We start from the raw sequence: 14,808 nt of genomic DNA, 5'->3' as shown, positions 1-14,808 counted from the left end.
CTTAACAGGCTTTTTTGAAAGGTTGCTAATGGCTTTAAAGACAAGTGCTGAAGTTCAAATAAAAGGCAGGCCTAATTGTCTAGACACACGGGTTAGCCTGTCACAGAACTTAACATCTTGTTGTCCTTGTTAATGGCTTAAAAGTTTGGCTGATTATAGCGGTGGTTTTATTTTCAAAGGAGGATGATAAAGTTTACAATTTACGAAGCAAGCAGTGAACGTCAATAAATAATACAATGTACCTGTGGCAACTAGTTTTTCTTGATCAATTAGAGTGACAGCAACTAATTTAATTTCACTACCATCTGCTCTTCATTAAAATGCTGTTCCAGCAACAATTCGTTTCCTTGCAAAACTTTATTTACATTATATTTTGTTGTTTTCGGCGATTTTAATGAATCAGTTTAATAAATAGAAAGTAGAAATCGGTCTAAAATATAATTCACGGTTGTAGTCTGGCTTCCCATTGCGATGTTTCGAAAAATCGTGACCTAGGATTCGAATTAAGATGTTTTGTTTTTTTGTCATGCAAATAAAGGGTTGGAAATTCGTTCTAATTTTCATATATATTAAAAACGAGATATAACAACGAATCTCAACAATTTTCCCCCTAAAACAGCAAAATTCTCCTTGTAGTAACACATTTGTAAAAAGATAGATGGATAGATTAATTGAGGAAGAAACCCAAAATTAAACCATTTAAACAATAGTATAAGAATAGATTTACCTGATCTCTTCAAGGTGAAATTATTACATGTAAATAATACAATAGTACAACAAATTTGCATCTGTTTTGGACATTTGTTTCCTTTGCAGCAAACAGGTGGCAATTTTGAAGCCAGTTTTATCGGTTCAAAAAGGGAAGTAGTCAATTTAAGCGGCTTTAAACGCTTAACGATCTTAAACCGTCTGATGCTCGAGGGAAGACTGATCTACGCTACATTTCACGGTCAGGCTCAACATTTCTGTTATAAATTACAGGCTTAACAATGGCAGCAACTGAAAGCCCGTTCTTTTCGACGTACGTTGTTAACTGTGTGATCAACGCCTTTTCTTCCTACACCGCCATCATGTTGAACATTTTAACAATCCACGCCATGAGAAAAACCCTATCGCTGCCAAAGCCTCTAAAAGCACTGCTTCTAAGTCTGGCTGTTTCTGATCTTGCTGTTGGATTAGTGGCTCAACCTTTTAACATCGGAATTATGGTCATGCTGTTAAAAAACACGCTCCTCCCTAGTTTCACTGGCCCTTTGTATTCCTTCTTCACACATATATTTAGTTGGACCTCATTCTTTGGCGTTGTGGCCATAAGTGTAGACAGGCTCTTAGCGATTCAGCTTCATCTCAGATACCAGGCACTTGTGACTCACAAGCGTGTTGTTGCAGTGGTGATCTCAATATGGGTGTTCAGTATAATTCTTTCATTTATACTGGCGTTCCGTTTCATCCCAATCAACGAGATAACCCGTGTAGTTTTAGCCGTCACGATGGGTCTTTGTTTTATTTGTACAGCAATTATTTATTGCAAAATATATATCACTGTGCGACGACACACAAACCAGATTAACGTTCTGCAAGTACCGCAACAAGAAACACGGAATGGAGAACGAACGAATGCTGCGAGGCAGAGAAAATCTGCCGTCGGTACATTTTACATTTATCTTGTATTTTTAATTTGTTATCTTCCAGAGTATTGTAGGTTACTTCTTAATTTGTTGTCGCACAATGCATATACCATTCCCATGTTTAGATTTTACTACTTTTCTTGGACTCTGTTGTTTCTTAATTCGTCTTTAAATCCTTTAGTTTACTGCTGGAAGATGAGAAACATTCGACGCGCTGTCATGAACACAATACGAAGTATTTTTTTCAAGCCACAAGGAAATGACGCTACACTGAACAGCGACATCGAAGGCTGGAGCAACAGTGTTCGTCTAACAGTTCACTCGCGTCGTGATACTCATTTTTAGAAATTTGAGTTTCACCTGCGAACACTCAGCAACATTGCTACTGCTGATCAGTGAATTTTGTTTGAGAACGAAACTGATGTACCATATCGAATCAGTAGAAGTCTGTTGCCATCTTTAACGCTCATGTTGCAGTAAATATTTCAATGTTTTACCTTTATGGCTTAATTGTAAAGTCAGTTTTTCTTCATACTAACATTTACACGCGAACGGGGCTGAGCGGGGCTGAAGCGTAATATAAATATTACTATTGCGTTAAAATCCCGAAGGAATACATGTCAAAAAAATTTCAAGTTTTGTAACCTAGAAGTAGTTTGAAATACTTGTCACAGAAAACGAATATGGAATATCGTCATGGCTACTACAATTAACAGTCTTTTTATTTCAGTATTCAGGTTTAATTTATAATTACAACATGCCTCAAAATCCTGAAAAAGCGCGTTCCCCGTTGTGCGCAATTATTTGTCATTTTATTAATAGGGACCAAACCACGAACGGTGACGACGAAGAGGAAACAACTAAATAAAAGGTTTAATTAGGAGAACAATGGCTGTGTACGTGCGTTATAAATCTTTGTACATTTCTTAGCCGTCTTTTGCAAGACAACAACGCGAAATAACTAAATTCTGCGTATTGTGGAGAGTGCGAACGCCGGCGGCTAATGTTTCTTATTTCCATTTGAAATTTAATGCTGGCATTTACATTTTTCTGTGAGTAATTGGCGCGCTAAACACATCTAGACAATTCAGTTTAACTATAAATTCGTTTTTACGAAGCGCTGTCCTCAGCTTTATCGTTGTCGTTACTTAAGTTCCCTAGCGACGTGAAACGATGAAGTTCTGCGTATTTTGGGGAACTTGAAATTTTCGTATCTTTATATGGAATTGAACGTTGGGCGAGTTCTAAGACCAATGTAAGAGCAGTGAACAGATCTAGACAACGGCGAAATTCAATTCGAAGGTAAAATATAAATTCATTTTTTATTTCGCTATTCCTCGGTGTTAGTGTCATCGTTGTTGAAGTTGCCTAATTTTGAAATCTCTCGAAATTAATATTTAGTTTTGGTAATGTCGAAATTATAACAAGTAATTTGGACGGCTCCCCACGCAATATAATGACAGGTAATACAGCAACATCCTGGTCCAATTTGGAAATAATTTCATTCAAAACATTCTTCTTATTGCCAAATTGGACTCTGCCTCCGGGTTCGTCCAGTTTTGTCACTCCTCGGGAATTTTTTCATCGAATTAATTCCGAATTGGACAGCCTGCCGTGCTATTACTTATACTAATTTGTTTAGTATGACATGGCATTACAAATAGAATAAATAAAGAAACCAACCAATCAATCAATCAATCCCTTGGTGTCGAGGAGTTTCATTCGGTACACTGAAATAAGCAAACAAATGTTGTTATTCCTTCTCATAGACTAAAACCTCTGAAAACTTGTTTAAAAATCCCAACTGATTGAAGACTGCCGAGTTGGGTATTCACAAAGAGTGAGGGGTTGATTTCAGGAAGACCGAACTGACTCCAACTAGCGGCACAGAAGAGGTTTCGAACCCAGGACAATGACGACTAATTTTTCGTTTTTTCTTTTCGAATCGATCATTGTCATTACATGTTCAGTTTGAACAAATTATAGACCGAACAGATCTTGATAATTTCGAAATTCGAAGGAAAAATAATATATAAATTTAGCCAAGCCTAAAAGCGGAGCTCCCATAGAATACTAATCATCTACTCGACTCAATAACCTTCAGAGAAATTCACCAACAAGCATGTCATGATCACCAAACTGAATGAATTGAACAACAGCAACAAAAAGAAGCAAGAAAACTACATAAACACAAAATGCATATCAGTGATACCACCACATCTGAGAATCAAATAGCAAATCCCGTTCCCGGGGGGGGGGGGGGGCGACTCACATATGAAGAGGTCGGGGATGCTCGTCGTCTCCCTTAGGGGTATAAATCAAGGATTCTGGTCTCACTTAGGGTGTTTATGACGAAACGCCACTAGTTTTAGCTGTTAATGCTTCTCTTAGGGTGCACTCGAAGATATAGCAATAAAAAATGCTCTTATTTCTGTTTTTAGGCTCGATTTTCCCCGGTCTCGAGTCCGGTCTGCTAGCGCGGGCTCCTTTCCTGCACAGCAGCTGGTAATCAAGCCTGTTCAGTTTTAAGTGGTACCTTTTAGGGGTCAAATAAAGCTCGAGCTACGCCCAGATTGGTCTACTTTGGGGGCTTAATTCAATTTTCCGAGGAGCATCCCAGATTTTTTCACATAGGAGTCTTCCCCCCAGGGATTTTGTCTCAACGAAGGATGGCCGAATGAACTAAGTGTTCGTTCGAGGTAAAGCCACGAAATGCATTTTGAGGCCGGAAAACGACCAATATTTCAACAACTCGCGGTGTTCAACCAAGTATTTCTCCAAACCGAAGAAACTGAACAAACAAAACGAGGAAATCTCCATGCTTTGTAAACACGATATGCAAATCACCACGTACGAGTGTCAATATTATACGCTTACCAAATCCTGTTCCTTTTCAAAGCTTCAATGATGGTTTCTTGACCTTTCTTGGTTTCCAACCGTAACAGAAGAAATTTTAGCAGTCTGCGAAGCGGTTATCCCTACTAACAAAATAAAAAAACTTCAATACTCGTCTGGCAGTATTCGCAAATACGGTTTTATTATTTTAAGACCTGAGGTTATCGGCCAAAACCGACAGGATGAAAATCGCATTAATCATTTAGAAAGAGAGAGTTTTTTTTTAGCGAAACGGTTGTTTCCTAAAACAAAAAATTTCTCCATTTAAAAAATAAAATTAACTGATATCTGTTCTATGCAATGCCGTGAAGCAGAGCGGACGAGGGCGAGAGAAAGGAGGCAAAATATATAGAAACGAAGAACGATGCGAGGCGGAACCTGCCAGGAATAGCGAATGGAGGCAAAATAAAAGCGAGGAACGCCACGAAAGAAAGCAAGCGAGGAATAGAGAATGGAGGCAAAACATAAGCTTAAGTCGGGAACGCCGAGAAGTAGAGCAAGCCAGGAATAGAGAATGGTGGCGAAAAGATTATTTCAATTCAGTCTTCACAACTTTGGCTGGAAGTTCAGGTCTGCCTGGAAGATTCACACTGAAATGAACTGCCAAATTCCGGTACGCGACTCTTTGTTTTAGAACTTTCGTCGCGTTTTCTATAAATATGATCAGGTTGCTTCGGCGAAATAAGCTTATTTCAATAGGAGTTGTGACGTCTTTGTGAGCTGAAACCATGCTGTGAGACATGTAATAAATTTCATTATCTTAGCAATATAAACAATTGAGTCGCTTTGTCGAAGTTGTTGTAAACTGCATATTGTAAACAAATAGTTTTCTAGTTCCCCCGGAAAAGCGCGCTTCGAGCGCTGTAGCTCCACTATAAATTCCTTTTGACTAGGCGTCACCCTTGGCGTCGTCGTTGTCACTTGTTTACCCTGTTTATTATCATAACTATTTGGCGAAACTCCGCACGGCGAAACTGATTTTCTTTTCGTAAACGGTCGATGCCGGAGCGTAGGGACTCCACTGCGGCTTTCCATCGGACCCGGTTTTGTGGGTCCGTTTCACTTGATTCCATGACATCCCATATGGGTTATTGACCAAGTGTGAGGTCAAGATGGCTGGATATTGGCCGTTCTTTTTATGTGTGTGTCGGAGTCGAGGTCCATAAACTCGCAAAAAAAAGAACGAGGCCAATATCAAACCATCTTGAACGAACAAGCTTGGTCAATAAAGGATTTATTATTTGGCTTTCGGAGAAATTGTTCTTTCGGGACGCGGCGGGTAGTCTCGGGCGGGTAAGATAGCTCCATCTTGCCCGCTCGGGTAGCCAATCACAGGGCAGGATTTGATTCATCTTGCCCGCTCACGGAGCTAGCTCCTCGTCCCCAGTATTTCGCGCGGCCATTTTTTTCTCCCGGTGTTCTTTCGCGTCACGCGCGACGGACTAAGCGAAAGAGGGACTACTCGTAGTCTAGGTTTGGAGCTGGGCTATGATTTTCTTTGTTAGTCTCCAGGTCTCGGATCCACAAAGCAGAACCGACTTCACGATGGAATTGAAGACCCTTATCTTCGTAGAGGTGAACTTTGATCTCCATATTGGACTAAACTGAGGAAAGCAGCTTGTACTTTCCTGCACCTAGCCCCAACATCTTCCTCAGGGCCGCCAATGGCGGTGATAATGCTGCTTAGGTGTAGGAAGGTTGTTACCCCCTCCAGGATCTCTCCTGCACGGCTGATGTTGCCAGTCTTTGCTGGGGACCGAATCCTCATCTCCTTGGTTTTGGTTGCATTTACCTTGAGCCCGATCCTGGCAGCTTGTTCTTGCAGTGCCTCGACCTTCTGACGCGTGTGGTCGATCTTCTGGCTCAGCAAAACTATGTCGTCTGCAAAGTTCAAGTTCTTTAACTTCTGCAGCAGGGTAATTGGGATTTCTGTCTCATTATCACCAAAGGCTTGACGAGATACCCAATCTAGCGCGACGAGGGGCTGAGCAGCCACCCCTAGCGGACTCCTGTACTCATGCTGAAGGGCTCTGTCATATCACCATCACGAAAGACCCTTGCTTGCAGACCATTGTTTAAGACCCGGATCATCCTCACGATTTTCTCAGGGATCCCTTGGTATTGCAAGATCTTCCAGAGCAGCTCCCGATCCACAGAATCAAAGGCCTTTTCAAAGTCTACAACAACCAGATATAGCCCATTGTTCCATTCCTAACGGTGGCCCTTCAGTAAGATCCTACGGATCTCTGGTGCTGGCCTGTTCAAGACTTCCTGGAAGTATTCCTTCCATCGGTTAAGTTTGTAATATGACCTGGTCAGGACCTCCCCGTTTTTATCCTTACCCGGGTTTGCTCTGGACAGGTCTTCACTCACTAAGCAGTCTTATGAAAGTTCATCAATTCTCCTCCTCTTGTCCTTCCTTCAGCTTCTCTTCACCCCGTGATTCTTTTTGTTGTACATGTTCGTTCCAGCCAACTTCTGCTTTCTCGTATTTGCAGCTTCTAGCTTTGGCTTCAGTGCACGTCTCTCCTCAGCAAGTTTTCAGGTGTCCTCACTCATCCATGCCTTCCTCTCTCTCCTGGCCTTTCCAAGTACTTCTTCGCAGGTCGATGAGTATATTTCTTTGATCTTGCTCCACTCCTGCTCAACATCTAGCTCTGCGTCCTCTTTTTCATCCGATACATTGTAGAAGGCATCATACCTGTTGCCCAGTGCAATGACAAACTCCTCCCTTACACTTTGGTCTCTGTACCTGTATGTGCAGTGTTTTCTTCGTGCTGACCTAAGCGATTAGGCTTCTTCAGGGCCAACAACTTTATCTTGACCTCAGCCACAACTAGGTGGTGGTCTGATCCTGTATCTGTACTACGTTTCACCGTAGTGTCTTGTAGCGAGCTCCTCCATGCATGTTCTGCTTATAGCCACATGGTAGAGGTCCCGTCAGGGGATCTCTACGTAAGCTTGTGGGATCTCTTCTGTGGGAAGAGTGTTCCCCCGATTACAAGCTCATTTTTGATGCACAGAAGTCACAGAACATTTCGCCATTCTCAATGACCAGTCCTTCACCGTGATTCCCTATAGATGCTTCCCGATTCCTATTGTCTGAGCTCACCTTCGCCTTAAGGTCGCCGTTTGATACATGGTTTGTACATTCCATGTCCCGATTCGGGTACGGTAGGTACCTGGCGGACAATAGCTTCGGCCTTGAGGACGTCATAGTTGGCCCCCCTGTGTTGTTGTTAGAATGGGTAAAAGTTAATTGCCGTTCCAATCCTGTGGGACCGTCCGGGAAAGGTGTGGCTGTAGTGTTAGTTTCCGTAACCGCCTTTATCCACTTGATGGGTGGCTAACCCGGTTAGCTTCATGTGCACCTATTAGCCTCAGGAGGCATTGGAGTGTTTCCACCCAACTTTCGACCTGAGTACACCCCCACACCACTATGAGGCACCTCCAAAGAGATGGGGACTGTGAGGTCCCTAGGTGCCCCTACTTCCGCTTTGGCCTCTTCTAATAGTTAAATCGAAATTTCTGAGTTTAATTTGACCAGGAACAACATATTTTGTCCAAAGTAAAACAACTATTTTCCCACCAGGCGACACTCGAGGAACTACGAGTGAGTTACCGGAGGCGGGCGACCCATTTTTGGCACCAATTAAAAGCTTGGAGACACAAAATGTTTCATATTTTTCGCAACTTACAGTCAGATGTGGTTTTTGGAATTCTAAATTCCTTTTCGTGAATGTCAAATGCCGTCTGCAGGGAGAGAAGTTGCCCGACTGCAATGCCTTTGATATCAGAACAGTACAGTTTTCCCCTCTGCCTCGGTGGGATCGTGTCCTTGTTAGGGGTGAGCCGGCTTGTATTTTTCCATGACCCTGAAAGCTATGCCGGCAGGAATCTTCTACTTCCGGCAGGGTCACCCATACCGGAAGGGTCAGAGGGTAGAGGCCAGACAAAGAACGATCCCAAGATCCTCCAGGTTTGGGGGTTGGGCGTAAGGCCAGTGACCTTACCCCATAAAACACTGCACATGCTACGGAAACGACAACAGAGGTAGACCCTACAACTGGTTGTGATGGACTTTTGGAGTCTCTGACTTTTATGACTGTCAACAGCGAAAACCTACTGAAAACGAAAGTCCTGAACACCAAAACGAAGATACGTCTTGGTTTCTGGAATGTAAGAACAATGTTTGAGGCAGGGAAGCTGGCACAGGTTACCAGAGAGTTGAGACAATATAAACTGAATATTCTGGGGGTGAGTGGAACGAGGTGGACTGCCTTGGAATCTCTAAAAACCAGCACAGGAGAAACTGTACTCTTTTCTGGTCGTGAGGATAACTATCATCGTGAACGTGTCGCCATAATCCTTCAGAGCGGGGTGGAAAAATCATTACTTGAATGGAAACCAATCAGTAGTAAAATAATAAAGGCCAGATTTTGTGGAAGACGCACCAACTTCTCTGTAATCCAATGTCATGTTCTCACGAACGACGCTGATGATGATGTAGAGAAGCAGTTCTACAACACCCTGCAAGCTGAATTGTCGAAGATTCCCAACCAAGATCTACTCCTCATTACGGGTGATATGAATGCAAAAGTCGGCACAGAGAAAAACAACTATGAAAAAAATGGGGAGGCATGGATGCGGTCAGGAGCCATAATCGGGGACGGAGACCGTAAGTCTTGAGATCCGTGCGCATCTATGATATGGGACAATTTTGCTATTTTTAGAACAAATTGCGCCATCCTGACGTCATATATCCGCGCGGATCCACGCATATGTCGGGGGCTCTCGCGTGGATGTTGTCACGTTGCGTGATCAAATGGTGAGAGTTGCGAGATTCTCCGGCAGATTTTTCACAGCGATGGCAGGGAAGAAACCAGGGAATAAGAACCAGGGCTCTTATATGTAGTTTTATGCTCTGAGCTAATGGAAAAGGTGAGTTTGTCAAGGTCGAAAACATGACTTCGATTTCGCGCTGTGAATGAATGCTCGCGCTAGTTATACGCGTAAGCTTTTGCGCTTGTTCTATAAAGAAAAGTTATGTAAGAAAAGTCTTTACACTGGTATCGAGTTAACTTGTGAGTCCCCCAAACTATGCTAAATCATAACCAAACCCTGTTTTGATAGTTTCTTATTGTTTCTGTTTGTTTGGCGAGTTTGCAAGAGTTTTTGAAAGGAAAGTCTGACGCGTACAAGTAGCTCATTCACATAGTGCAGCGCGTGCACTTTCAAGTCCGAGTCGGTGTTTTCAATTGTCAACAAATCTTGACAAAGATTTCTTTCGCTGTCTTTTGTGCCGAGATGCTGCAACAATTTTCACCAACGCCAAAAGGCTACTAACATCATGAGTGTTTCTTTAACTGAACATAGTGAAATTTTACACTGCGAAAATAAAATAGACAAGGAGTTCTGATAACTCAACCAACAAAATCGAAATCTTTATTCAAGTACCGTGACTATTCGAGTTGATTAAAGAAAGCTGATCATTTTTGCTGTATTCACATATTTTCAGCTTAGCTTTTAATATGTTCTCAAACATTTATCAACCTTAAACATATTTAAAAACTAGAGATACATGAGTTCAATGTACGTTTTCACTCGAAAGTGGGGAAGTCCAATTTGTCATGTTTTACTGACTGTGCAAAACACGCATCGGCGGGGCTCTTATTCATCGACAACAGACAATTTATTGGATTTTTACACAAACAAAACTGAGCAACATCTACACACATAAACTTTATTGTCGCTTATTGGGCCTTGATAAAACATCAAGCGTTGCTTACAATTCAGGCGAAACTCAAACTTGCAATTATTTTCTTTTACTGTTCGGTCGAGATAGACTCTGGTGAAATCCTCGCAAGCGTGTGGCAAGAGGAGGGAAACTTTGAAGTCCTGAAACGCTGCCATATCCAAATATATACAACTAGTGTTTTGCTGTGTTTTGGAAAAGCTGTGAAACTTAGAGTGGAGTAATGTGGAGCCCTTGTAAAAGAAGCTGCGGAACACAACCTAGTCAGTGATATAAAGCGGCACAAAACTAAATTTGACACTGTCTTACTTCACTCAAACTGGAGCAGCTTACGACGAAAACACTGAAGCAAAATTCCAACAGACAGGAAAGTATTGAGTTGTGGGCCAAAAGCATCAAACATTTCGGGAATTTCGGACGCCATTTCCCCGCGCTACATCCGGACAAATCCTCGCAGCATGTACGCGCGTCTGCCGCACTTGATGGCGCAATTTGTTCTAAAAATAGAAAAATTGTCCCATATCATGGGGACAACCCCAATACTAGAAATGGCGCGCGCTTACGGTCTCCATCCCCGATTATGGCTCCTGATGCGGTGTAATGAACAGTAATGGTGAAATGCTGGTGGAATTCCGCAGCACCAACAACTTGGTGATTGCAGGTGTTGAAGCCGACAAAGACGACAAATACAGGACACGTTATGGGCGTGCAATCAGACGTCCCAAGAGACTATAGAACATTTAAATTATATGCGAGTGGGTGTAGGTGTTAGTTGTTGTTGCGTGTGTGTTTTTTCTGTTGCTTGAAGAGTCGGATCACAAGTCCCGATGTAATACTGCGGATTAAATTGCTATGTCGAATTCTGCGAGTGTTCGTCGTTTTACTGGGCCCGTACAGGAGGTAACCATTTCCCAAATAAAACCATCCACAAGCTGACCTAGTGTTCCCCAATAGTACGAGACAAGAATCAAATTGATCACTTGTTAATTAATGGCAAGTGGCGAGGCTCGCTGAGAGATGTTAAGGTGCGGAGAGGGGCAGATGTGGCTGACCACCACCACCTTGTAACTGCTGAAATAAAGCTGGAGTTAAAACGGAATGGACCATACCACCAGTGAAAATGATACTACGATTCGACGTCAGTATGGTGAAAAACCATGCACTGAAGAAGACCTTCATCCAACAATTGCGTAACAGATTTCAAGCCCTGACTGTTGAAGTGAATGGAGACGGTACAGAAGGTGATATACAGGGAGACGGAGGGAATGCCATATACAAGCACTAGAAGAATGTAGTGAATCTGTATACTAAGTGCAGCAAAAAGACCATTGGTTGTAAGAAGAAGCGGCGTAAAGAGTGGATAACTCCAGGGACATGGACTGTGATCGAAGAGAGAAGAACTTTAAAGAAAAAGTGAGTTGTCAGATGCAAAGTCAAGGAGGCTTAAAAAGAGTCTAAAAGCCCGATACTAAAAGACTAACATCAAACTTAAAAGGTTAGTGAGAAAGGACAAACGCAACCACCAGGATGAGCTTGCTAATGCAGCTGAGAAGGCAGCGGCAGACAATCAACAAGGGGCGCTGTACAGTATCACCAACATCATATATAAAGATGATTTAGAACTAACACACTGATCAAGGAGCTGTTGACGACACACAAGGAGCGGGAAGCTTAGGTGGGCCGAGCATTTCAAAGAGACGCTAAGCAAAGACCTGATGCACCAGTTGGCAATCAAGGAGCAACAGCAGACTTGGACATCGATACCAACCCGCCATCCAAGCAGGAGGTCGTCTCGGCTATTAAAACGTTGAAGAACGGAGAAGCATCTGGTTGGGACAATCTCAATGCCGAGTTATTCAAAGCAGACCCCAACTTAGCAGCAGAAATCCTCCTCCCACTCTTCACTGAGATATGCAAGCAGGAGAAGGTTCCACTTTACCGGACCAAGGGGGTCATCAGCAAGATACCTAGGAAGGGTGGTCTCTCTGAGCACAACAACTGAAGAGTGATAACACTGTTATCAGTTCCAAACAAAATTTTCAGCAAGATCTTCATTCAGCGCATAACATTAGCAGTCGACTAAACTCTCAGGAACGAACAAGCTGGTTTTAGAATAGGCAGAGGGTGCACTGACTAGATATTTGTTCTCAGGAACATTATCGAACAGTGCTCAGTATGACAACGCAGTCTTTACATCAACTTTATTGACTTTCGTAGAGCTTTTGGCAGCATACACCGGGATAATCTCTGGAGGATCCTGAGGGCCTATGGCATTCCAACTCATATTGTGAACATCATTCAGCTGTTTACCGTAATTTTCTCCCTGCAGTGTAGTTACCAGTGACATCTGCCTTGAAGCTATGCCCGGGGTACGTCAAGGCTGCGTGATGTCAGCCCTGCTTTTCAATCTTGCAATTGACTGGGTGTTCCGACGTACCACGGAGGACCAAGCCAGAGGGATCCGATGGGCGTCGCTCTCAACGCTTGAGGACCTTAACTATGCCGATGATATAGCTCTGATATCACACACACATCAACACATTTAGGAGAAAACAAATAGGCTTAACTCCTTTGAGTAACGGGCTGAACTGGCAATTAACTGTGATAAATCGAGGGTTATGTATGTTGGAAACAGAGTGGCGGAACCTGTAAGAGTTGGGGAGCACAACTTAGAGTTTGTACACACTTTCAACTATCTTTGAAGCACTATTTGCTATGATGGAGGCGCCAGCAGTGACATCGGCGAGAAATATAGACTCAGCAAGGCAAGATCAGCCTATTGCGAGGCTGAAGCAGGTTTGGAAATCGAGTCAGTATAGCACAAGAACTTAACTTAAGATCTACAGAAGCTGTGTACTGTCAACACTACTTTATGGCTCTGAGGACTGGAGGATGGTTAAGCAAGATCTTGACAAACTGTCCAGCTTCCACACAACTTCCCTGCGTAGAATCCCTCGCATTTTCTGGCACAGAACCATCTCAAATAAGAATCTTCTACAACAGACTGAACAGGATGAAATGAGAACAATCCTGAAGAAGGGGCTTTTGAGGTGGATTGGGTACGTGTTACGGAAGGATGGAACTTCTATCGCTAGGACTGCTGTACATTGGACACCAGAAGGAAATCGGAAAAGGGGCAGACCAAAAACAACATGGCGCAGGACAATAGAGGAAGTGTTAAGACAACATCATCTATGTTAGAACACAATCGAGAAGGCCGCATGAGATCGGTCAGAATGGAGGAGCCTCGTTGCCGCCCTTTGCGCCAGCCGGCGCTATGGGGATGACTGACTAACTGACAGTTTTTCCCCGCCTTCTGAATCCTTATTGGTCAATTCACATTTTACGCGCGCCAGCCGTATGTAAGGCTGGTGGTGTGGCGGCAGGGGAGAGATGTTAGCGTGCGAGAGGTTCTGGGTTCGATACTGGCGATGGGTGGTGAAATACAACTGTTCATTCAAACCTGGAAGCCCTGGAAAATTGAATTTTACGAGAAGAAACGATCAGTCACTCTTGTTAAGGTAAAAAAATAAATTAAGAACCGAGCTTTTAAATATCTCAGTAGACTTTTATAGAGTCAAATCGCGTCAAAAAAAAAACGACCGAAAGATCATAGTTAGCCGACCTTTAGTGAAACGGCAAAAGGAGCTACGTCACGGTTTGCGCATCTTGAAAAGTTTAGCCTAAATTTTTCAAATTCGTCGTTTGTAATCCGTGTTAATCTTCTGCGTCCTTAACCATCCTTGTTCCTCTGTGGTTTATTATTATTATTATTATTATTATTATTATTATTATTATTATTATCTCTTTGTTGTTTTTCTATCTTAGTAAACTATTATTTTCAGGTTTCCTTCGATTAAAGATAATTTTGTACGTGGCCAAAACAATTCAAAATACCATGACTGGGCTCATTCAAGTCTTTTTCAAGTCAAGTGGCCCATCAACTCTGCTCTTTTCTCCAGTTTCTGTAGCACGAAGCAACTGGGACAATTTCCCCTCTCCCTGGATGGGACGCTGTAGTCCTTCGCGGGGTTAGGTTTCAGAGTCTGTTCAAGGCAGAATTAATAGTTAGTACGCCGTTAGATATATATACTATGAGATACTACCTTCACTGGTTTCGTTTGTTTGGTTTGGTTATTTTTGACTAATTGTTAGATGTTGTTTCATGGGTTCAATAAAATCACTCTGATAATAAGGAAAGTTAGATATAATATTGAAGTAATTACACAAATTCAAACTAATTCAAGATTATGAACTATTGAAGACGAAAGACACAAATTACGAACTGTATTCTTATATTCATAAACGTTCCCAGGATAAAATGAATTTTTAAAAAAAAAAAGTTGCTTGTGTACAGCCCACCTCGTGACGTCATGGTCGAACTCTTTCGCATTCATAGGTTGAAGATTTATCTACCCATGGTTCTCCGCTGGCGCGGCTTCGCCGTGGCACATTTCCCTTTCGTAAATGATTGTTGCCATTTTCGCGACACTTAACCTATTAATGAATTTTTCTACTAAATAAAAGCCT

General features: G+C 42.5%; 2 protein-coding genes across 2 annotated transcripts; both read left to right on the top strand.

Moving 5' to 3' along the window:
- The first annotated feature begins 877 nt into the window (after nucleotides 1-877).
- Nucleotides 878-3,858, top strand: LOC145492926 (octopamine receptor beta-1R-like). The gene has a single exon (XM_081472302.1). It carries the CDS (start codon nucleotides 990-992, stop codon nucleotides 1,971-1,973), a length of 984 nt encoding a protein of 327 aa, XP_081328428.1. The 5' UTR covers nucleotides 878-989; the 3' UTR covers nucleotides 1,974-3,858.
- A 4,853-nt stretch (nucleotides 3,859-8,711) lies between these two features.
- On the top strand, nucleotides 8,712-12,824 carry LOC145493603 (protein CFDP2-like). The gene is made up of 2 exons (XM_081473092.1): nucleotides 8,712-9,172; nucleotides 12,608-12,824. The coding sequence occupies exons 1-2, from the start codon at nucleotides 8,712-8,714 to the stop codon at nucleotides 12,822-12,824; spliced, it is 678 nt and encodes a 225-aa protein (XP_081329218.1).
- The last annotated feature ends 1,984 nt before the right edge of the window (nucleotides 12,825-14,808 follow it).

Source organism: Orbicella franksi, chromosome 7, assembly GCF_964199315.1.
Source record: "Orbicella franksi chromosome 7, jaOrbFran1.1, whole genome shotgun sequence".
Taxonomy (NCBI): domain Eukaryota; kingdom Metazoa; phylum Cnidaria; class Anthozoa; order Scleractinia; family Merulinidae; genus Orbicella; species Orbicella franksi.
This window is presented reverse-complemented; position numbering and strand designations above follow the sequence as displayed.

What these genes read in the sequence shown, in the direction of transcription:
- LOC145492926 (XM_081472302.1), top strand. Translation starts at nt 990, where the DNA reads ATGGCAGCAACTGAAAGCCCGTTCTTTTCGACGTACGTTGTTAACTGT.
- LOC145493603 (XM_081473092.1), top strand. Translation starts at nt 8,712, where the DNA reads ATGTTTGAGGCAGGGAAGCTGGCACAGGTTACCAGAGAGTTGAGACAA. An exon ending in AATGGGGAGGCATGGATGCG is followed by an intron (nt 9,173 to 12,607) that starts GTCAGGAGCCAT and finishes TTCTCCCTGCAG; the next exon opens with TGTAGTTACCAGTGACATCT.